This window comes from Aquarana catesbeiana, linkage group LG02 (genome assembly GCF_042186555.1).
Source record: "Aquarana catesbeiana isolate 2022-GZ linkage group LG02, ASM4218655v1, whole genome shotgun sequence".
NCBI lineage: Eukaryota > Metazoa > Chordata > Amphibia > Anura > Ranidae > Aquarana > Aquarana catesbeiana.
In genome coordinates this window covers 727,556,039-727,581,103 of record NC_133325.1, presented here as the reverse complement: position 1 = coordinate 727,581,103, position 25,065 = coordinate 727,556,039, and the positions used below count along the sequence as shown (strand labels likewise).

At 38.4% G+C, this 25,065-nt stretch overlaps 1 protein-coding gene across 21 annotated transcripts in view; it reads left to right on the top strand.

Annotated features, from left to right (window-relative positions):
• ROBO2 (roundabout guidance receptor 2) overlaps nt 1-25,065 on the top strand; it is a 1,381,148-nt gene that overhangs the window by 1,218,004 nt on the left and 138,079 nt on the right. For 16 of the 21 annotated variants that reach the window (XM_073617042.1, XM_073617045.1, XM_073617032.1 and 13 more), the window contains exons 6-8: nt 10,732-10,859; nt 14,919-14,930; nt 24,316-24,440. In XM_073617042.1, coding sequence (XP_073473143.1) covers nt 10,732-10,859; nt 14,919-14,930; nt 24,316-24,440 — 265 coding nt within the window. The remainder of the gene's footprint in view (nt 1-10,731; nt 10,860-14,918; nt 14,931-24,315; nt 24,441-25,065) is intronic. The other 5 variants (XM_073617046.1, XM_073617027.1, XM_073617040.1 and 2 more) reach the window with 1 other exon arrangement.

Here is a 25,065-nt window from a genome sequence, read left to right as displayed (position 1 = left end):
CTCCTTCCCTCTGAGTCCACAGTGTTCTTAAGTAAGTATCCACCAGAAAAAAACAATATGTATGGAGAAACAAGGAATCCTCATAGTGTAAGTCCGTAAAAACTCAAAAGTTTATTAGCCAAAAACTAGATATGTAAGTTAAAAACGGGAGCTGACAATACTCCCCTAACAAGCAAATCCAAAAACGAGTGGTATCTGGGGTAGCGAGGTGGCGGCGTGCGTTCCACCAACCTAACTACCGAAACCGGAAGTATAGAGTCAAGAACGTAGGATCGACATGTGCGTACCGTATGACCACGTCTTGTTCACGATTCATGTCAGAGGGGGTATTATTGTTTATTTACATCTGGTCAATTCACATGTATTTTTCATGTTACTGGGCACATGAGTGGGATTTTTAAATGTTGATGTACACATTTTTTATGGTATTTTCTATTAATATTTTTATTATGCACGCTTTTTTATCTTTTCACTAATGCCAGTAATCTGCACACCTACACCCTATGCTATATATGCCATGGAATAGCTTGCAGGGTTCTATGTAGAATCTTGCACTTGTTGTGGACTTTGGTGCACACTTCACATTTTTTGTCCACATACACATATTATTATTTTTCATTCATTTATCTTTCATTTTTCTTGGTGCTATTTGGTTTGTTGGTTTTTTGTTTTTTTACAGTTTGTGAACAGCACCATTTCCCTATTTAGAACATATTGTATCACGTGGATTTCACTTCGGTGTTTCCAGTTTGCCTGGGGGGCTGCAGTTCCTTGGTGACACTGATCCTAAGCGCGGAATATCTGATTTCTATTTTCCCTACTAGTGTCTTTTGACATTTTTTGCAGCAAATTAAGATGTGGGAAAAGAGTCTTCAGTGAACAAGCAGACCTTGCTATTTAGGTGCAAGGTCCACTTCAAGGTTTCTTTATATTTATGAAGTAGTATAAAAGTTTAGATCTGCTTGAAGACTTGAGTACAGTGTGAGCATTATTGGACAACATTAGTAGTTCACTGACTGATGTTGCGTGTTGCCTAAAATTGCTCTTTAAGTAGATTTTCCAAGCAGAAGTAAGTTGTTCAGCAACAGCAAGAACACGTGTATCCAGAAAAACTAAGCACTTCCAGTAATAGCACATGGCACATCTACATTGTACAGAAAACCATAATGCACATTGCATTCAGCAACTTCTTGAATGGTTCGCTGTGTTTGTACGAACAGATGGTTATGGCATTTCTCTTTTTTTTTTTTTTTTAATTTTAGTCTTTTTTTTTTCTTCAGACAGTTCTTTCACTGACTTTGTCACAGCTGGTAACCAATCAATCTCAATTCACGGTACAGTGATGATAGCACACGTTGTCCAGGGGCCAAATCTGATTGGGTTGAATTTTTCATCAGCGTTTCATATCCGAAACAGAGAGAGAGGAAAAGTGTGTGCGTTGTAATGACTGCCAGCATACTATTGTAGAAGTGTCATTAATCACATGCTGCAACAATGAGAGCATTCATACAATGCAATGATTACCAGATTTCTCAATCAAAATAAGCCTATGTGTGTTACTGTGCCCTTACTACTACTGTTTTGTCATTTCTTCTGCTTCCAATTAAATGCAAACCTTCAGCTTTTCACGCCACTTACATATCTAGTTATTCAACCTTCTTTGGCTCCAGCAGATTGGCAAAATATGGCATCTCTGAAAGGTTTAACAAGCACCTTTGAACAGAAGGCCGAGTACGTTAAACCATTAAACAAAAGAACTATTGAAATCCTTTCAGATAACACAGTCTACAGTTTTCAGGCTATTAAAGAAGCTGAGGAGAGGCCAGAAATGCTCTAATAACACTTACAATACAGAGAGAGCGATTGTTTGTAGGCCTACATACCTGTGTGTGATTTATCATGCTTTATGTCTGCTATTTAGCTTATTATATAATGGGAATTCTATTTATATTAGACACGGGGCTGCTTCTTAATGACATAATAATATTTTCAGCTGGCAATAATTTTACTGTGCGTATGACCCATTCTCTTACATTTAAAGGAACAGTCCTCCCAAAACTCATATTTTATTTGTTAGTAGATGCTGAAGAACTGAATCCCAGATAAAACCTGAATTATGTATTCATTCAGAAACACATTGGGGGTTATTTATGAAAGGCAAATCAACTTTGCACTGAAAGTGCACTTGGAAGTGCAGTCGCTCTAAATCTAAGGGGTAGGTCTGAAATGAGGGGAAGCTCTGCTGATTTTATCATCCAATCATGTGCAAGCTAAATGCTGTTTTTTACTTTCCTTGCATGTCCCCCTTGGATCTACAGCGACTTTACTTCCAAGTGCACTTTCAATGCACTTTCAAGTGCACTTGCAGTGCAAAGTGGATTTTCCTTTAGTAAATAACCCCCATTGCATTAACAACCTTTACTTTCATATATTTGTAGTTCCAATTCCTAGTGTGTCCCATGTTTACCAGCATTTGTCTGCACTGTTGGATAAACTCTTATCTAATAGACACACCCCCTTTCTGCCTCCGCACTACAAGTCTTTGTGTGAATGGATTTGATAAGAGGGGGTTATCTTGATTGCTTATCTTGATTGCTCCCGCAGATACTGCTGGTCCATATGGCAGGCCATACATTATACACGTTTTTAATATTCACATGCCGACCAGTGCACGACGATATATGTCAGCACAATGGCGTGGCTGGGCAAATGGGCATACAGGTACGTCCCCTTTAAGAGGCAGCAACCGTGATCGCGGCTCCCGTGGACTTGATGTCCGCCAGGTGCCCGGGATCGTGTCACAGAGCAGAAGAATGGGGAGATGCCTTTGTAAACAAGGTATTTCCCTGTTCTGCCTTGTGACATGACTGGGATCTACTGCTCCCTATCATCGGGAGCAGGGATTGCTGTCATATGAATAGTAGCCCATCCCCCCCACAGTTATATTCACTCCCTAGGACACACTTTACCCCTTCATCACCCCCTAGTGGTTAACCCCTTCCCTGCCAGTGTCATCTATACAGTAATCAGTGCATTTTTATAGCACCGATTGCTGTATAAATGACAATGGTCCCAAAATAGTGTCAAAAGTGTCCGATGTGTCCGCCATAAAGTCGCAGTCATGATAAAAATTGCAGAACACTGCCATTACTAATAAAAAAAAATAATAATAAAAATGCCATAAAACTATCCCCTATTTTGTAGACGCTATAACTTTTGCGCAAACAATCAATATACGCTTATTGCGATTTTTTTTACCAAAAATATGTAGAATACATATCGGCCTAAACTGAGGAAAAAAAATAGTTTTTTTTATATATTTTTGGGGGATATTTATTATAGCAAAAAGTAAAAAAAGGCAATATTTTTTACTTTTTGCTATAATAAATATCCACCAAAAGTATTTAAAAAAAATTATTTTATTCCTCAGTTTAGGCCGCTGTTTATAGCGCAAAAAATAAAAAATGCAGAGGGGATCAATACCACCAAAAGAAAGCTCTATTTGTGGGAAAAAAAGGATGTCAATTTTGTATGGGTGCAACGCCGCACGACCGCGCAATTGTCAGTTAAAACAACGCAGTGCCGCGAAAGGTGACCTGGTCGGGAAGGGGGTAAATCCTTCCGGGGCTGAAGTGGTTAATTCAACCAGTGGATTGAACAACAAATAGTGCCAATTCCCCCATCCACACATTCAACAGGGATGGGGAATCACTCTCACAGCACTATTTTGTTCTGCTGATGGGGAGCTGGTGGGATACAATTATCAGTGTTGCTAGCTATAGCTGGCAGCACTGATCAGGCGAAAAAAACCTGACAGGCTGGTTGAACAGAAATCGATCAAGAGATTGACTTCTGTACAACTAGCCTTCTCATAGATGGACCGAAATCTGGCCAGGCTGTGCTGAACCGGCTCAGTTTCCATCAGCTATGCCCTCCTGATCAAGCAATTAGCTTCCTTACATAGATTCACACAGGAAATCTCTATTTTGAGTCTATTCAAAGTTTTTATCTAAACTGAAACCATGATAAAGGTGGAGTTTTTTCTGACCCCCCTAAAACACATGGCTGTTTTTTAGTATGAACTAATAAATTAATTTGGACTCTTTTATCCTTTGGTCTGGCACTCCTTTTACCAGTGCATGTAACACACCTACACCAGCATAGACACTGGAGTATGTGGACAAGAAGCACATTTATTTTAAGGCATTTCAATGTTGATTTAGGAAACAAAATCATAACATATGATGGTGTATAGGACCATAAGACCCCTTTCACACTGACACGCTCGGAAACTGCCCATAAAACATTGGGCTTTTTGTGATGCTTTTACGGCACTTTGCGTTAGCAGCGCACTTTTTTTAAGGTCACGTGTCTCAGAAAAAACATTTTTCGGCACTTTTGAAGCATATTTCGTGCACTTTTCAGGCGCTTTTGAAGCGCTTCCCATTCATTTTAATAGAGGGGGCATTTTTGTGGCACTTTTCTAAGGCTACTTTCACACTGAGGCGATTTACAGGTTCTATAGTGCCAAAAATAGCACCTTTAAAGCGCCTCTTTTGTCCATCTAGTGTGAAAACCCTTTCACACTGGAGCGGTCGCTTGCGGGACGTTAAAAAAAGTCCTACAAGCAGCATCTTTGAGGCACTTTAGGAGCGGTGCTCCTAAAGCCCCCCTGCCCAATGAAATCAGTGGGCAGCGCCGCCGAAGCGCCTCCAAAGCGCCACTGCAGCAGTGCATTGCGGGCACTATTAACCCTTTATTCGACTGCTAGCTGGGGTTAAAAGCCCCCCACTCGCAGCCAAAAAGCGCCTCTAAAACGACAGTAAAGTGCTGCTAAAACTAGCGGCGCTTTACCGCCAACGTCCCCGCGCCTCAGTGGAAGAGTGCCCAAAGTGCTCCAAACATGCTCCAAAGATGCTGCTTACAGGACTTTTTTCCACTGCCCCAGTGTGAAAGCATCCATTGAAATGAATAGGAAGCAGTTTTGAGGAGCTTTTCAGGTGCTATTTTTGGTGCAAAAGTGTCTGAACAGTGCCTCAATGTGAAAGGGGTCTAAAAGAAAAAAGAGGTGTGGCTTTAAGCTATTCAGTTGTTTTTATTCATCCAGGAGTTGCTGGGTAAGGAGATCTCTGCAACAAGTTTCCCCCCTTTGCATATCATATTTACTCTTTATACTATAAGAAATGCAAAATAAATTATGGAAACACCAAACAATCCAGGCTCGGCAAGAACTGAGCCGGGAACTGCCTTGCAAATGGATCTCTCCATTGGAATCCTCAGGTGGTAAAAAGCCAGGCATGGTTTATTATGCCTGACTCTACCTATTCAAAATATATACGGTAATTTTTGGTGCCTTGACTCTTTAAAGTGGTTCTCCTCCACCCTGAAAGTATATGCCTTGGCAAAAATTAATTGAAATCCCAAACTGTTTTTAGCCTTGTCTAGTTCTCCTCTGCTGGACTTCATAACACCTCCTCCTCTCCTCCTCTTCTCATCTTCATAACATAGGGGTTGTTATGGGGCTGCAGCAGGGGCAGAGTTGTCAGCTCACTACAGAAATGTAGTTCACTCTTTTTTTGGAGGATCACTAGGTATTTTTCTCTACAAACAGCATTTTAAAAGCATTGTACACTCTCAAATGTTTTTGTTGTTTTAACTAGGCATTAGTGTAGTTATATTCCCTGTGTTTGTTTGCCTTACCTTGCAATGGGCTCACATTTTTTGGCAGCTGCTTGAAGTGTCATAACTGATTGATTTCCCCATGTCAATGTATTCATTACCTAGCTTGTCCCTAAGGGAAAGGCAACTTCTTGTTCCGGGTCATGCAGCATCCAATTCATGCTTAGCCATTTTCTCTGTGTTGCATCACAAATGTAGGAGTGATAATGTGATCTCTCTGTTACTTGTTCTGCCTGTTTCAGATATAATTAATATGTAGCTCTCACCTGAAGAGCACTAGACTGAGAGATCCAGGGATTGTGGGATATATAATTTATTAACAGGAAATGTCAGTTCTCAGACTACAGAGGTCATAAATGAACCTGTGCAGTGCCATGCCGCTTGTCTCATGTTTGGACACAAACAGAAACTTCACACAGTAATGTGAAAATTTACTCTACTACAAGCTGTGCCTACAGGGAAAAACATGGGGAAATGAACATGCTTTGTAGAGATGTACTACCATGAATTTTAGTGATTTTTCACTTTGCTGTGTCCTTCTGCCCCACCCGCCTTTTCAGATTTTGCTGCCTGCCATGCATAGTCTGTGCACAGCAAGTTACGTTATTGGGTTTATTCATAAACAATAGAAGAAGAAAATTGCTAAGTGCAAAATGTAGCAATCCACCGATGACCAAACAGAATCCAATTTAGTGAGTGTAGACCAGTATGGCCTTGTATGAAAGCCGCTATAAGCTGTCAGCTTTATAAGCCCTGCAAGAAGCATTCCCAATGGTGGAGGTATTGCTTGTTTTCAGCAAGAAAACTCTGTACGCTCTGTAAAGAAGCTTCTTGCACAATACTGTACTTTGGATGAATTTTTTTTAAATAACCAGCACAAAACAGGAGCACCAGAGCCTCTGGTATGTTTGCCCACAAATGCATCATGGACTAGACTGTGTGAGGGTGAGTTACTAGTAAAGTAGAGACTGTTCACCGAACACCTTTAGTTCTCTTAGTAAATAAAGTAAAGTTAAATTTCAATACCCAATCATGGAACACTTAACAAAACTTATGCTTGCAAATGATTAATCACTAAACTAAGGCAACATTCCTTTTCCTAAGTGAACAGTCTCTGCTCCTTTAGTAAATCAGCCCACAGAGTCTAGTGCAAAACATGTCAAATAATTTGCAACCATAAACATAGCTAGGTATTCACTAGTAGAACTTTTTTTTTACATTTTCTGTTGTAAGAATGTTATAAACACATTTTTTTTTTTCTAATCATTAGTGGGGTCTATTCAACATTCTATTTTGACCGTAGTGACAAGAAAATTCAAAGGGGCAGGATGGAAATTTTTTTCTCGAACATAGTAACAACAGTGTATGTAGAGTACTGCTTGGACCTTGAAGAAGGGGACATAGCCCGAAAGCTTGTCCTGAAAAATTGTATGTTAGTGCAAATAAAAAAAGTATCACGGACAGTACTCAATTTTCTCTGTCACAATTGCACTAATACGGCTACAATCTAATCAAGTAGTTTTCATTTAGTAGAGTCCAGTCATATCAAGATTGGATGTTTCCAACAACATTCAAATATTCTGAGAATTTTCAAACAGAATTTCCTAAGAATTTTCACACAAGTTTTCGTTTAAAATTCTACTAGTGAATACCCAGCTTTACAGTGGTAAAGCTTCATTTTTTTTTTAACCACTTCAGCCCTGGAAGATTTCACCCCCTTCATGACCAGGCTATTTTTTGCGATACAGCACTGGATTGCTTAAACTGACAATTACGCATTCATGCGACGCTGTACCCAACAAAAAAAAATGTCCTTTTTTTCCCCACAAATAGAGCTTTCTTTTGGTGGTATTTGATCACCTCTGCGATTTTTATTTTTTGCGCTATAAACAAAAAAAGGCCAACAAAAAAATAACAATATTTTTTACTTTTTGCTACAAAACATATCCAATAAAAAAATGTAAAAAATCTAATTTCTTCATCAATTTAGGCCAATATGTATTCTGCTACACGTTTTTGTAAAAAAAATCCCAATAAGCGTATATTGATTGGTTTGCACAAAAGTTATTGTGTCTACAAACTATAGGGTACTTTTATGGCATTTGCGACATTGCGGCGGACAAATCAGACACTAAGTGACACTTTTTGGGGACCAGTGACACTAATGCAGTGATCAATGCTAAAAAAATGTACTCTCACTGTACTAATATGCTGGCAGGGAAGGGTTAACATCAGGGGTGATTAAAGGGTTAAGTGTGCTTCTAGGGAGTGATTTCTAACTGTGCAGGGGATGGCTTAACTGGAGAAAAGCTTAGCAGAAACACAAGATCTCCATTTTCCTCTCTGGCAGAACAGCGGCCTGTCTTGTTTTATATAGTCAGACTGCTGTTCTGCCTCTCCTGTCAACGATTGGTGGGACCCGCTGACTGGCTCCCACTTTGTCCAATCACAGAGGGAGCGAGTCGCCAGCACGCTCCAGACCCGGAAGAAGAGACAACATACAGGTTTGTTGTTTCGTGCAGCCGGCCCGCCCTGTCGCAGTAAATGTGCGGTGGGCAGTCCGGAAGCTGTTAACAATAATAGACATGTTATACTTGCCTGCTCTGTGCAGAAATGTGTGAATATTCTCTTCAACTACCCAATTATGTACATAGCAAATTCCTCTTAACCTTGATTACCTAATCCTGATTGAGTAATTGAAGTGAACGTTTATATATACATTTTTCAGTATGGATTCTTGGCCTCACTATGTCTGTTTCATTACTGGGATTGATATAAGCATAGATCATCAACTTCTTTAGTAAATCACCTTTTATGCATCACATAATGGCTGATTTGCTAAAGGCGTTGAGAATTGTCACTCTAAAAAAGATTTAAGATGCATTTAACCTATATAATGCACAATTATGTGCCGATAAAAAAAAGAGAGTTTTATTTTTACTTGTTTTTTTAATTGAAGTGGATTTTCACTCTTTGGGTGAACAATCTTAATGTCTTTAGTAAATTAACCATATAGTCTTTTGATTTTTAAATGTATTCATCAGTGTATAACCAATGGCGCTTTAACAAATTATGGCAGCAATATAGTGTAATGCAGAAAATAAACCTAGTTTTGTTTTTCACCTCTTCTGTGTCTTTCCCCGTCTCTCTGGTCTCTATGAGTTTTCTTTTTTTTCTATAAATAAAAGGAAGCCCAGTAAAATGTAATATTTAATGGGGTCTTGTGGAACTCAATTATGTTTTTCCTCCATAGGCCGGTTCTGCAGATAAAGATAGCTATTTGTTTTGCCTTTTCTTATTAGATGCCATATTTTATGTAGGTGGTCACTGCTCTTATTTTCCTAGATAGAGTTTCAGTTGAAGGATAGGGCAGCGCTTTGCAATTTTTGTATCATCTACTTCACATTTGAAATCCTCAGTGAGTTCTTCTACAGCGTTCCTCTGGCCTCTTCCCTGCTCTTATTCATCGACTCGATGCTTAGATTGAGTTATCTACATTGATTCCCCAATCTCTTACTGGGGCCATAGTAAATAAATGAGATCCCTCGAGTTTCCATATGTGCGGTTTTTCTCCTTGGTGTGTGCATTACTGTATATCTGTCTTGTGACATTGAAATACATTTCTTTGCTGAGTTCTCCGTTAGTTACTGACATTCTTACGATCTCCCCTATCTACCTGGGCAACATTTATTCAACCAAAGCCTCAAATTAGTCCCAAAGTTGATACTGCTTCTCATTACATTTAAAGAGCAATTTCAGCTTTCAGAATGTTTTTAAGCAATAAATACAATATAAACAAGTATAAATCATGCCTTTGCCTCCTCCTGTGTCTAAGGAACACTTACTGCCCGTTGAAACTTTAAGGATTCTATTTTTACTTATTGAACTTCTGTGGTCTGTGGTCACTAAACTATATGAGCATGAATCTCTCTCTGTTTTCATGTATTTCATGGCATATTTCTGAGTCTGTGCACACTTAATGGTTACTAAAAGAATACTAATACAGTTTCAGATTTGCAATTTCCAAGCAAGGCAGAGGCTGCAGTGCAAAGGACAACTACATGACTGCTATAGGATCCAGCAGCACTGGGGCCCTGTTTGGTTACATAGTAGTCTAGGTGTAACATTTACTGGTTCATGTCTTGTCCTGTGAAAATAGCGAAGCTTCCACATGCTTTTACCTATAGTCACCACCTTTTCCCTAAGGCAAATAGGCCTACCGGTACTAAAAAACCCCTAGGACTTGAGATATCATATGCTATGTTTGCAGGACTGGAATGCTACCCAGTGACCCAGAAGAGAGTTCATGGTCAATGTCAGATGGCTTTGAGATTAAGTGGTGTGGTTCACGGCAGGTGTCTAGTTACACAAGTCCAGCTTTTGCAGTGGTCAGATGACACCATACGTATGCGATGGTGTATCGAAAAAATGCAGCTCAGTGGACACGATGTGAACAGGGATGATGAAGCAGATCTAAAAACTCTGGTGGGCAGATATTAGAAACCAGCAGGTGATAGACCTACCTGCATCTAACTGAATCCTTCCATCTCTATCTGAAATCTCACCTAAGCCAAGTTTACTTTACAACATCTAAATAATGTTAATATCGCTCAATGTTCCAATAAGCGAGGTGAGACTAATGAGATCCTGGTCTCTAAGAGGACATAAAGATTTTATCTGATGACAATGGTGATTAACTAGATTGGAAAGCCACAAAAGCATAACGGTTACTGTGTCAGGACCAGCGCAGAACATGTCACATATTGAAAACTGATCACATTAATTTGTCATATTGCCACACCGCACAGAGAAAAGTGATAATATTAATAATACACTAATACCAAAAGCACACTGCAGGACCAATTTTATGGCCTCAAAGTTTTTAACTAATGCATGGTGTAATAAAAATGTCATGAAGATTTATGAGTGTGTGAAATTATTAAAGCCTAAAATAAATGGTGCTGAGTACCTATGTGATAAATCTATACATTTTGCTTTTTTTTGGATCCATACGCTACATCATGTCACCCATTATTATCTTGTGATATTTAGATACGACATCAAGGATGATTACACCTTGCGGATTAAGAAGGTGGCCAGCATCGATGAAGGCACATACACATGCATTTCTGAAAACCGGGTTGGTAAAATAGAAGCTGCCGCTATGCTCACAGTAAGAGGTAAGTGTTAATCTTGTACTTTCTGCCTTTTTTATTGGGTGATGGCCATACCATAGACTTTCACAAAATTAAAAGACTTAAAATATAATTTAATTTCACTGTTTCCTCAGGAGAGGAAGTTAAGGAACTCTCCCCAATGGGACACAGGCTAACAAAATAGTAACCATTCCCTACTCTTCAAAACTGAAAACAAAGACACTTTAACACAGTTGGTGTTTTTGATCATCTTAAAAACACCAGGCAAAACAATACTTAACAGCCCAATGTGTGGTGTCTCAGATCTTGGTTGTCTTAAAGAGCTCTTTTGGATGAAGCATCTTCAACATCCAAAACACTTCTGGGTTTGTTGGATCCTTGCATCCCTTGCTCCATTTTGTTGTTCCACCATTGTCTGCTACATTACTACTGTGTTACTGCAAAGCTGTAGTGGCATGGAAGCTGGTGAGGTGAGAGAGAGCACATAACACAATGGAGGTACAGTAATCTGCTACTTCTGGAAATGCATTAGATGTTGAAGATTCTTCATCCACCATAGCTCATCAAAATGGTGCAGACCGGTGGCACCAACTCCTGAACTGGTATGTTTTATACTACTTCTTACAACTCTATGGTGAGTAAGGGGAAGATGTTTCTGTGATCACTAAGACATAGAGGATGGAAAGGTTTTATACCTCTATCACTATTCTATTGCTAGACATCTTGTTTTCACCAAGAAAGGAAATGAGGCAGGTCTACCTACTGGGAACACAAACAACATTACAAAGTCTAAAAGGAAATATAACCCTTTCACACGCAGAACAGAAGTTGCAACTTTTGAACCTGCATAACCCTGCGTTTTTCTACCTGTTAAAGGACATATTGTGGCCCTCAAATCTATTTGGGTACCTCCCTTCCTTTGCTAATACACATTCTGGCACAGCAACCAATAGTTTAAAGCTGAACTCCAGGGAAGCAGCAAAATATACATATGAAATGCATAAAACTGAGCTGTTTTAATTGCAAATGGATTTATATTTCTTTCTATCCAGTTCTGTGATTTAACAAATCTGTCTCACAGTACAGTCCTGTCTTGCAACATAGCCAACTTGCGTTTTCTCTTCTGCAGTTCAGTATTGTTTACGGGTCTCCATCCCACCCGCCTTGTAAATGGATAATGAAAACACAGTGCGTTGAACAACTCATCTCTCTGTCTGCTCGCTCTCCTATTAGCATGCCTCTAACACTGCTTAACTGACAAGCTCTATATGCTGCTTCTCACTTTCACATCCTAAGCTCTGCTGTGGAGGGACTTTAAGAGGCCAATGCAAAGTTAAAATCATTTACTTACATTGCTTGCATTAAAAATACATTTTAGAGTGTATTAATTAACACAGAGCTGCATTCATTTGTGTCTTTAATAAATGGCAGGAGTTCAGATTTAAGATAGGAAGACTTGCAAAGCTAATTAAATGAAATTCTTTACAAACATTGTGAACAAAATGTACTGTATTTCGTTTATTATTGACATTAATGGTAAAGACTTACTTTCTATTTTTAAAATCCTTTCAGATATTTGTTTTCAAAGACAGAACACATAAAAATTAAAAACTGCTTGGGGTTTCGAACATCTTAGTTTGAAACATTCTTCTCACTTTCAGACTGGTATTGAAAAGAATAATTTCACTCCACTTGACAGGAACGCTATTTCACAGCTTAGTGGCGCATGTTCAGTGATTTCATGCGAGCTGTTATAAGGTTAATAATACAATTTTTAGTATATGTTCTTGGTTTTTACACCTCATACATCACATGAACATTTGTGTGAATGTTTTATTTTTAATAGAATCCATTTTTTTCTGATGGTATTAAAGTCTTGAAAACAGAAAAATGTGTTATTTTATTAGGATATAAAAATAAAGTTGTGTAACCAAGGAGGTCATGGCCATGGTCAAGGCTGTGGTCTAGGTATGAAATGTTGGTAATTTTAAAAGATAGCACCATACACCTACAGCCAGTGGGAATTGGTGAAGCTAGGAAAGGTAAGAAATGTGGGTAAATTGCACTCATCTCCAAGTTCCAGAACCTGTGATCAGCTGCTTTATCCATCAAGTTTAAATAGTATCTTCATCTTGCTTCTTTGGGCCTTCTGGAGGTTATCAGGACTATAGACGCCAATGAAGAAATCTTTAAACCATGAGATTGGTGTACAGGCTCATGAGTTCAGGAAGTTATTCTGATCTGGACATGCACAAAGTAGAAAGGAGAAACAAAGGCACAGGGAGTGTAATTTCCATACTAGACAGATTCCACTCAACTGCCACCAAGTTTTACTTAATACTTTAACATTTCTTTCCTTAAGTAATAATATATACTGTAACTGTTATTTGAGTAATAATGCCATACCACCAAAACAATCCAGTAGGGACAGGAAGATTCAGATGCTTGAATCTATGACTTAAGGAACAAGCATAATTTTGTGCAAATGTTAGTGAGCGTAAGACAAGCCATACATGAGTCCATTTTTTTCGTCCAACCAGCTGATGTCAGATGTGTGACTCTGCTGCTAGTGATCGTGATGCTGGTAATTTTCTGTTAAATTGGCAGAGGCTGGATCACTAAGAGGCTGCTTTTTTGTCCCTATGGAATTGCTTCCTCCCTTAATTAGCTATGAAACATGTTAGAATTTCATGTTTGTAAGCTGCATAAAGCAATCGTGTCTATATAAATGTCTATTAATGTTGATCAATCTGTTATCCCATTTTAAAATAATTTAGTAAAGCTGGTTCAAAATAACAGATTGGTGTTTATAGATGGATAGGGATTTGCCTTGTCTTACAGGAACAGATTAAGGTAAAAAGGGGCTTTAGATAAGGTAGTAGCTTGGGTTCCCCCCATCCGTTCAGTGTGCATTGGATTGCAATAGGTACAGATAAGCTGATCAATTTGAATTGTCTGTATTGGCATGGCCTCCCCCACCAGGCACTATAAGTGCACCTGTTTTGTTAAGTGACAAGGAGGTGCACAGCTTTGACCAACTGTGTTTTCCCCCATTTTCTTGCAGAAGAATAAAGGTTGCAGCTGGACATCCACCAGACCTTGGGTTCCTGGCTAAGTTGCCTTGTGGATGATCTGGCTCTGCTGAGTTGCCCACTATGTATTCCATGTGCTTTAAATAGTGCAGACATGTTTAAACTTTACCATTGATATTTCCATTTTTGATAATTTAACATCACAAGTAACTGTTGGGTGCTTTGCATCTTCACATTCAGGAAGAATTGGCCCAGGATCAAAAGACTGTCATTGAATGCTTTAAATTACCTCATAGAATGGGAACCAACAAACATATTACTATTAAGCTAGTCCAGCTACATATATTACATGTTTTTTTTCTTTTTTAATACAAGTAAAACAAGTGAATAAATATAATTTTTGTTTCCTGTAATTTATTGCTCAACAACAGTCAGACTGGGAGAGGGACGGGCAGGCTACCCTCTAAGCCAGTGATTTGGCACAGTGTTGTCTGAACATGCCTTCAACATGGATGGGCACAGGGATGATCTTATCATTGTGCTGCTGCTCCTTCATCATTTAATCAACAGTGGGGGTGGATCTTGGACCAGGTTGTATTGCTTTACTACAGCAGAGAAAAATGAGGTCTGGTTGTCTGGCCTGGCAGGGATGTCCAGATCACAAGAATTGCTGAACAGAATCACCAAGTCAGTAAAACAGTTACCGTAAATGTATTTCATTTATTAAGGGTTTGCCCTGAGTTCAGCTTTAATGGTCTGTGAGTAGGGCTGTGTATAATCACCAACAGATGAATATTTTCCCAAAGCCATTCTGACCTTCAGCTCAAAAGATTTTTCTCACTCTTTTTGTTTTTAATTGGTTCCACGTTAAACAATAAAATTGACCTGATTGTGTTACGAGCATTCATAATTTGATTTTGCATGCATAGATGATTTTAATGGATAGTAGTCACTTTATTTAAGTGTAGTATTGCATGGCACACGTTCTGACAGAATTTCTTTTAATTTCCTTTTTTTTTATATTCTCTCACCACCATTGTAATGTCTTCAGTTCGCCCTGTTGGTAAGTAACCATCCTTCTATTTTGTTAGCATGGCTTTTACAATGCTCCATCCTTCATTCACATCCTGCATGAGCAGCAATATACACGTTCAAATCTTGCTTTACTCTCAAAGGAAGGTGGAGAAGCCTGTTCCTTTTCTAAATTCAGAGCACAAGTCAGAGTTGTGAAATCACATTAATGCTTTGATATAAAAAAAATGTCTTTTTGAGTGTATTAAAAAAAAGTGCCAGATCCTCATCATTCTACTTAAACCTCATTAAAGGCTATGAGGGCTCTGGCTACCAAGGAGACTTGTCAGAGGATTAGAAAGGCACAATCATTATACAGCACTACTAAACAGGCAGGAGAGACTGTGTTATAAGCTAAAAAGTGTGCTCCTAGGTAAATATTTGTTCCAAACTATATGTTAAAATCATATTTTTAAAAACATTAGCACATTAATAGAACACCATTAAAAATGAACTTCACCCCCAAATTATTTTTGTGTTCATCCCATCCCTTTTTTCCATGGGTAATCCTCAATAAACACATTTACATGCCAGTGAATACAATGATGTTCTGCTGTGACCCAACCCCATGCTACACACCCGGTCCTGTGCAAACATCTTTATTTCCTATGTCATCAGGATCTGGCTGTCTCTTCTGGGTTCTTGCTGCCTCCCTCTGATACTGTGCAGCCAAGTCCTTCCACCTTCAGCCACTGTGTGGAACCCGATGTCTCCCAGGATATGTGATTTTAATATCCCCGGAGGCTGCGTGAGATGGGGTTGATGTTATTGTCACCTAGATGAGAATGGAGGCAGGGGGTGGGATGGACCTAAAAAAAAACTATACTTTTTTTAGATTAATTTCTTTCCGCCCCAGTATCCTTTTAAACAGTTCTGAATGCTCAGGTGCAGGAAGGATAGGTGATCATATGATCATTGTCATAGTGGTCACATGATTAGAAGCTGTTCCCTTTACATACTCTTCTTTAGTCCAGACCAAATGCAATTTTTGACTCAGCACATAAACATTGACCGCCCATATATGTACGGCATGTGGACGTTAAAGCCCAACCTTTTGCTGCTGCACATGTGTGTTAGGCAGTTGCAAAGGAGTTATAGAGGGGATTAGAATGATTGAAAGAGAAATATGGGAACTTTTTTTTTTTTTGGAATCATACTTACCTAGGTGGATGCAGCATCAGTCCAATGCTGCATCTGTCCCACGCTGGAGGACAACCAAGTGAGAACCAAGGCTGAGAACCAAGTGATCAAACGCCGCTGATTGGTCAGTTCTCAGAGCTTCATGAGCAGAGAGCTGGTGACTGTCAGCTCTCTGCTCTACCCCCACTCACTTTAGTGTTGGGCTGTGAAGGGGGAGGGAGTGGCCAGCTCAGGCTCTCAGCGGCTCCTGAGAGGTTGAGCTGGGTGCCGGTCCAGGCATGTGGGCGGAGGAGAAGTACAGCCAAATGAGCTTTGGCTGTACTTTTCCTTTAATTATTAATTATTTATTACTATATAGTCATTTTTTTGGTATGATGGTCATGTGCTGGGAGCTGGAGTCAGCTGTCAGTCAGGCATCTGGGTATATCCTGACACTATTGTCGGGATCTTTCCAGAGCCTTAAGCAAGTCTAATCTTTAGTCTGCTGTCTACTCTTTCATTCAAGTATGGCCAAAAAAAGCTTTGGCCATACATCTCTTTTAGGTTGGAAGTGGCATTTAAACAGAATTCCAACATTTAGCAGCTACTTGAACACCTATATTTCGTCAGAGAAGAAACTAGCCCTTGATAAAATACAATCATCATTCAGTTCTTGCTGACTTTATCTTAAGCACATTGTGTACTGTTCTCTAAAAGAAAATGCAAGTTTATAAATCTATTTTACATTGTAATGAACCATCCTAAAGCAAAAAAAGAGCTCCCATATGGCTGATGTCTACAAATCAAAACATTGTCATAATTGTCTAAACTGAAATGATTTTGCAATTAACCATCCTGTCCAAAGGTCGCCGCCAAAAAAATCTTTAGCCTTCCTAAATAAAATATGACTGGAATAGGGCTTTGGAAAACGTATTTGTTTTAAGCCCTCCAGCCCTCTGGCACATATGTTCCATCATGAATTAAATATTTCATCAGGTAAACCATTTTCTGGGAAGGGAAGGTTACTATGATAAATCGAAACAAGCTGAAATCTAATTGGCTGCTGCGCTCGGGAACAACAAGACTTCTTTATTTATTTACAATGCTGTTTGACTCTTCCAAAGACGCGTACAGATGTGTACTGTACATTGTGTTCATTCTCCATTAAGAGCTAGCGTGCACAGTTATGTTAGAGCTAGCAAACATTGCTGTACCTGGGAAATCTTGGAACCCTGGGACCTGGGATTTTAGTTTGTATTTTAGGGTTCCTAGTTTATACCTTAAAAATATCAGGGATTCTCTGTTATCATTCTTAAACCATTGTTTGCCTTTTTCTAACCACTGTTTGCAGAATCCCTGAAGTCTTCCCATTGATAAAGTGCAGCAAGGGTCCTAGAGTCACGTCGTATTTGTAAAGCTAACCTCCTGGAATTGTCTATTTTTTTAATTTACATCAGGCCAGCTTAGTGACATGTAATTATCCATATGTCACATCTGCAGGGCTGCTGGCAAGGGGGAGAGGGGGGCTTATGATGGCATGACTACCTCCATTTAGCAACGTCTTGTGTCTTCTTCAATAAATGCAAAGTGTTTTCTGATTGGATATGGGGTAGAGAAGGGGCTTATGGTGTCATGACTACCACCTCATCCAATCAGAGAATGCCATGTATTCAGTGAAAAAAATTCAAGACATTCTCTGAATGGTGGAGTCAGGGGAGCAATCAGTGTACAGGCAGCAAACCTCTCCAGCAGCACCCAGAAAAGAACAGTATTGACTATATGTATCCCAGGCTGCTACAGTCCACCCAGTGGATCTCCAGAAGGGACACATGGATAATAACATGTAGCCAAGTTGGCTCAATGTAGGTTTTAAAAAAAAGTAACTCCTGGATTTCAAATTTAAGGACCTTGCTTAACCCCTTACCATCTTCCATACGCATATATGTGGCAAAATAGAGTTAGCCTAATTTCATGCTGCTACATATATGCATCGCTGAGAGCATGCTCAATCATGTCCTCCCCAGCCCTGAGAGAATGTCACCAACTGCTCCTGGTCACAGAGGGTCGATCACTAGCAAATCACAGTAATCACATATTCAGGATGCCTATAGAGGCAAAACTGCGCACTATTGTTTCTGGGCCCTATTACAGGTTGCACAAAAACTTGGTGTCAGAGAGGGCTGTTTCCTGGGCAAAGACCTGTTGCCTATTGCTTGAGGCTGAAACAAGTTTTATCAGGGAGGGATGTCATAAGTGGACACCTTTAGTCTGTTACAGTTACGGAACCTGGAGTAGGGAAGTGTTTCCTAGCCAGCATTGATATGTCTGTGGGGTACAAAGGATAGTAGTGTCTGGAGTGAGCAGTGCCTAGAAATGTCTAACAGTCTGAGCTATACTTTAGAGGACATTAAAGGGGGCTGATACCAAAGCTAATTTAGGTAATGACACTAGATGTATTTAAACAGATTTTTAAAAATGAATTTTATTACTCTTTTTATTGAAAACATTATTGTATTTTTGATATTTTATATATCTATATAGATATCTATATCTATATAGATTATATATATATAGATATATATATATCTATATAGATATAGATATCTATATAGATATAGATATATATGGATATATCTATATATATAGATATATATATCTATATCTATATCTATATCTATAGATATATAGATATCTATAGATATAGATATATATAGATATATATATATATACATATAGTTACATCAGTTAGTCAGGTTGAAAAAAGACACAAGTCCGTCTAAATCATAAAAATAAATAAATAAATAATAATATCAAACAATCCCATATACCCAATCCTATACCCACAGTTGATCCAGAGGGAGGAGAAAAATCCCAGCAAAGCAGGATCCAATTAACAACAGCAGGGGAAAAAATTCCTTCCTGATCCCCAAGAGGCAATCGGATTTTCCCTGGATCAACTTTACCTATAAATGTTAGTACCCAGTTATATTATGTACATTTAGGAAAGAATCCAGGCCTTTCTTAAAGCAATCTACTGAGCTTTCCAGAACCACCTCTGGAGGGAACCTATTCCAAATTTTCACAGCACTTACTGTGAAGAAATCTTTCTGTATTTGGAGATGAAATCTTTTTTCCTCTAGGTGTAAAGAGTGCCCTCTTGTCTTCTGTGTTGACCATAAAGTGAATAACTCAACACCAAGTTCATTATATGGACCCCTTATATATTTGTACATGTTGATCATATTCCCCCCTTAATCTCCTCTTCTCAAGAGAGAATAAATTCAGTTCCTCCAATCTTTCCTCATAGCTGAGCTCCTCCATGCCTCTTATCAGTTTGGTTGCCCTTCTCTGCACTTTCTCCAGTTCCCTGATATCCTTTTTGAGAACTGGTGCCCAAAACTGAACTGCATATTCCAGATGAGGTCTTACCAATGATTTGTACAGGGGCAAAATTATATCTCGCTCTCTGGAGTCCATACCTCTCTTAATACAAGAAGGGACTTTGCTCGCAAATTGCCTGTAGGTAATTTTTTAAATGCCTTTGTGGATAAAAAAAGACAAAAAAAGAACAAACTGTGTTATGGCTCCTGCTGCATTCAGAATATTTTATTACCGAGCATTATGTCCATTTATGTTGTTGTCAGATGGTATTTTAATTTGTTTTGTATAAGGTCACGTGAACAATTTATCACTTCACGGAGCTGACAGTGACAAATCTTCACCAAAGGAAACAACCCTGTGTGTGGTTGCATGTAGTACTCGGTTTAATACATTAATAATGGTGATATATTATTTACTTCTTCTAAAATATTTACAGACATGACAGAACATATAAATGTAGTAAACGCCTCATCAAATATCTATCCATACAGACACTGTCCTACAGTAAGAATATTTCTCATTTGGAAATGCTGCTGAAGTTACACAAAATAAAATGTATATATTCATTATTATTAAAAAAAATTACGTTAACACATCACAAATTCTATTTTATGTTAACCATGCTTCCCTACTGTCCTGATTTTAGGGGTAATCCCTGAATTGAATCCCTAAAATGTTATTGAGAGGGTTTGGGATCACTAGTAATAATGCTTCATCTGTCTGGATATATTGTTAGAGGTGCACAGGGACTTTATGTGTTGTATTTCTAAAAAAGGTTCATAGCAATTCACCCAGTGAAAGCGTATGTACATTTGTTCTGTGCAAATAGAGCACAATGCACAGATGTTATTAGATATTTGCTGTGCAGGATGTTTTTTTAATCATTTAAAAGTGGAAAATACTGTATTTGGCAACTGGATGGCTCAAAGTATTGTAATTCACTATGATAGTCATCGCCATCTAATGGCCAAATGTGGTATTTTCCATTTTAAATCAATTAAAAACATTTGTCCAAAATTAACTCATAGGCTTACTGGGATAAATACTTTTTCCCACTTTTGCAAATACAATCCTAGTATAGAAGGAGGGCTTGTCTACCAATGCACTAAAAGCCACTAGAAAAAAACTTAACCTTTATTAGGACTTTATTAAAAATCTGTATTAATGACTGTATATGTGCTTATTACATATAGGGAAGGGTATATGGACTCCAAAAACATGGAAAAATGCACCAATCAACTGGTGGTCACTTTAATACAACTGTCCCATCCCCCCCGTGCCCAGTCTGCAGAGTAATCAGGACTATGCTATCACTACCATTAAACCATATGGAGTCTCCAACCCCCCACCCCTTAAAAAAAAAAAAAAAAATATGTGCCTCAAAGAAAGAATTAAACCAAAGTGCTCCCAAAAAAGAGAACCACAACAACACACCTCCAGGCCTCCCAATAGTCTCAGGTAACCAAAAACATGAGGAAACCAGCTAATACCATCATATGACTCTATTTCTATGAATTGTCATCATACATTGAGGATACTCAGTATCCAATTCAATGTCCGACATAGTTGATGAAGGTGTGTGGCTGGCAAGTTTGGATGTTGAGGACCTATATGGCAATACAGGGTACAACCTGTACAGGCCTGTGAATCTTTCCTAAGGACTCGAGGAGTGGCCTTCCAGTTGCATACAGAGTTTGTGTTGGAACTCCTTAAATTTGTATTGGAACATAACGTCTGCTTGTTGGATGGTAAAATTTACAAACAAAAGAGAGGGATCTTGATCAGAACAGCATGTGTACCCACCTATGCAAATCTATTCTTGGGGTGGTGGGAGCGTATTAGTGAAGAATTTAGATCGTTTTACTTCACACTTATTTTAGGTTAAGTTTTATCCCAGTGGCTATTGATGAGTGGATAGATGCATCCTCATTCTCCAATAAGGAAAAAACAATTATCAGTCATAGGAAATAGCCTAATAACATTCCTTTTTTTTGCACAGGATGAATGTACATACATTTTCACTGTACAAATTGCTATGCCATTTAAAAAAAAAATACACCAATTGCTTTGTATGAACACAAGTGTAGTCAAGGAAAACTTAAAAGTAAAGCCATTCAAATTTCAGTCATATCAATGTCAGTAGTGGACAGTTCTAAAGTGATAACAAATGATTCTTGAGTATCGAATGCATTTTATATCGCTATACAGCTTAATTTAGTTAACAATAGTAAATTACAATGTGAAGGTTTTGGCTCTGTTCTAATTTTGGGGAAAACCATATTATAAGTTGGAATTCCTCTTTAGGGGCCTTCAATTTAGGATTTTTATTTGTTATTGGATCCCACACTACATGTTCACCCCCTGGTCCCATTTCAGAGGACTTATCCTTTACTAATTCTTGCAATGATCTTTGCATGTATATATACTTGGTATTAAACAATCGTGGAACGGTTTAAAAAAAAACGGTTTAATCCGACATGTCACAGAATATATGCTTGGTCTGTGCAGGCCTTTACAAACATATTCCTCTTTCACACATGCGTTCCGTGTAGATACAGCTGCTCATAGGGATTACATGGATATGTTTTCCTCCGTCACAAAATGGAGGTAAAAAAGGAAGAAACAAGTATGTAGCATACGTGACATTCATTATGTTCTGATCTGACTCAGCAGGGGATCAGTCTAGGCTTCCCTACTGAGAAGGAATGGAGGACGCCCACGTGAAAAGGGGCCATAGACAGAAAAATAATATAGTATTAACCATTTGTCTGTCAAGATCATTAAAGAGTTTAAAGATATCTAATTAAAGATGAGCTGTAAGCAGATAAAAAAACACCAGTGAATGCACTAATGTATTCATTAGAAATAATTACATGGATTTCAAATGCAACTAGGGTATATACATGAATCTGTAATCTATAGAGCACCACACAGACAGAGAGAGGAAAAGTCAGCGCTAGGAACCAGTCAGGCTGTGCTGTACGGCACAGCAAATTGGATAATGCGTTTAAGGATTTTTTTTGCCTTTCTTTGGAATATTTGTGAGTTTAAGGTTCTGCATATGGGGGTTTTCAATTATTTTATTTATTCATTTTTCTGTTTGATGAACTTAAGGAACATATGTCTTTTTTTCAACCTGACCAACTATGTACCATATACTGACTATGAACATGCTGAAAGGGAAGAACAGAGTGAGCATAGATAGGAATGACCTCATCAGTTGTATGCTACTCCATCATTATTCAGTCAATAGACTAGGGGTGTGCTCCTGACCAATCCAAATTTAGCCGACTGCTCGAAGTTCAGTCTTTATTTTCTCTATTGGGGGAAAATTGCAAACAATTGCAATTTTGATATTCTGTTAAGGTATAGGATATGCATTGCTATAAGAACACTTGAATTGCAGTCACATTTTAAATTATATCAGTGGCTGTAATAATGGATAATGTATGCCCAATAATGAAGTATTTTATAATAATAATGGTAGACCAGCTCTTCTATCTTTTACTATTGTACCTATCTGATATTTTTCATCTGTTCCTTTTAAAGGTCTCTAGAGAAGGAGGAATAATTTCTTCTACAAAGTACAAAAAAAATTCCCATCTTCAGCACTATTTAGATAAGTGTGTTTGGGTCTGACCACCTTTTCTGAATACATTAGAATAGGAATAAAATCAGATAGGGCTTTCTTTCAGCAGATGCCTGGCAAATGGGACGATATGGAAATCAGCATGTTGAACATGAATAAAAAGCATAGGCCATGTGTGAGGTGGGCTTCAGTATGCCAATGAAAGACCTCAAGGTTAATCACCTCATTTTTAAAGCTAGTACAATAGCACTCCTCAGTATGGATAAAACAAGACATAATGAAGAGGCATTTATGTCCGTTAAAGCAAAGTAGAGGAATGCAAATTGACTTTTTTTTTTCAACTAGCTTTATATGTCTGCTGCTTTCCTCTCTCAAACTGAAGACTGCCTAAATTAAAAGCATTCTAAGGTAGCTCATCAAAGGCATTAGGCAATGTGGAATTTTAACCTACTACCTGCCTTGTCTGAATACTAATCCTCTGCTGAGTCACACAGACAAAATGTTTGCCCTTGGATGCCAATGCTAGCATGGCTGTGCTTGTGTGTAGCATTGACAAAAATTCTGTTTTAAATTATTGTTATGTGGTCATGTAATCTGCTTCATACAGTCGACATGCTGTGCTCAATGATTACCTAATGTATACACATTGCTAAACATAGTGCAGTAAATTATTTTGTAGGAAATCCTAAATGTTCAGCTCACTATAGTTTGAGGATATCTAGATATCTAGATAAATATGTCTGCTTGACATATTTAAATTACATATAGAAGCACACTAGATTAATCCCTCGTGTTAATGTATTGCACCAAATTCATGAAGCATTTGCAACACTTTTGGTTCTGACAGGGACTCGTGCACCAAATTTAGGTAGCTCTAAAATGTCGATTGGAATATGGACCTTACAGAGACTTTGTCACCTGGCCTCTTTAAATAGCAACAATGATCCAGTAAGTAATACAATTTCAGGATTCATGCAACAATAGTCCTCATATGTCAACCTTACCAAGGTAAATTCTTGTTACCATGGTAATTCCTTTGTTTGGCACCAGTATATGTCCTCCCAGTTGTCCTAGGAAAGGACCACAACATTCTGCCTAAAGCTGAATTTCTCCTAAACAGTTGTCTAATGTCTAGCCCAACAAACCCACTAACATTTTCAGTAGACAACAGGTACACCTTAAGAAATGTGTTAATGCTCACAACTGACAGGTTATATCTTATAATATCTCATTGTAATGTTTATTTGCAGTCGGAAATTGTAATATTATATATTTTTTTTTTCAACAGCTCCTCCTCAGTTTGTTGTCAGGCCCCGCGATCAGATTGTAGCTCAGGGCCGGACAGTGACATTCCCCTGTGAGACTAAGGGCAATCCACAACCAGCTGTATTCTGGCAGAAAGATGGAAGTCAGGTGAGAATTGTCTTAAATTTCCATAAGAAATTCATGTATAATTGTATGTGTGTCATTTTTCTTCTTTACCAAAATAAGGGTGTAATTATAATAAAGTAGTCCAATGCATGCATCCTAAGTAGTGTGTAAGTTTAACACTTATAGGTATTTATTACCTCTCAAAGAGATCACAGTACTCCCACTGACAATTCGCTGTCTGCTTTTCTCTTCGGAAGGAGGGAGCCATCTTTGTTCAGCCATCATCCAGGGTTAGCATCTACTTCCTGGAGTGAGATGGTGGTTCAGTTATGTGAATCTTTGTGCTTGAGCAATTCTTGGCTGTGTCAGCTCCTGCTGCAGCCTCTCAACTTGTGACTTGCTAAAAAGTAACAATGTTGCAATCTAATCACTGTGGATAAGGAGAAATCAATGTAAACAATGTCTCCATGTACTGGATCTCCCCACAACCAGCATTTTGCATCACTTTTGTGAATATTTTAAGAAATAATACCTAAATCAGCCGACGCTGTATAACACCTGTACATACATAGAAACACTTAAACCATGGGGACACAACTTATCACTCAAATGCCCAAAATGCTTAAATATTCATATACAAATAAATGAAACAGGGCATGTGGACTAT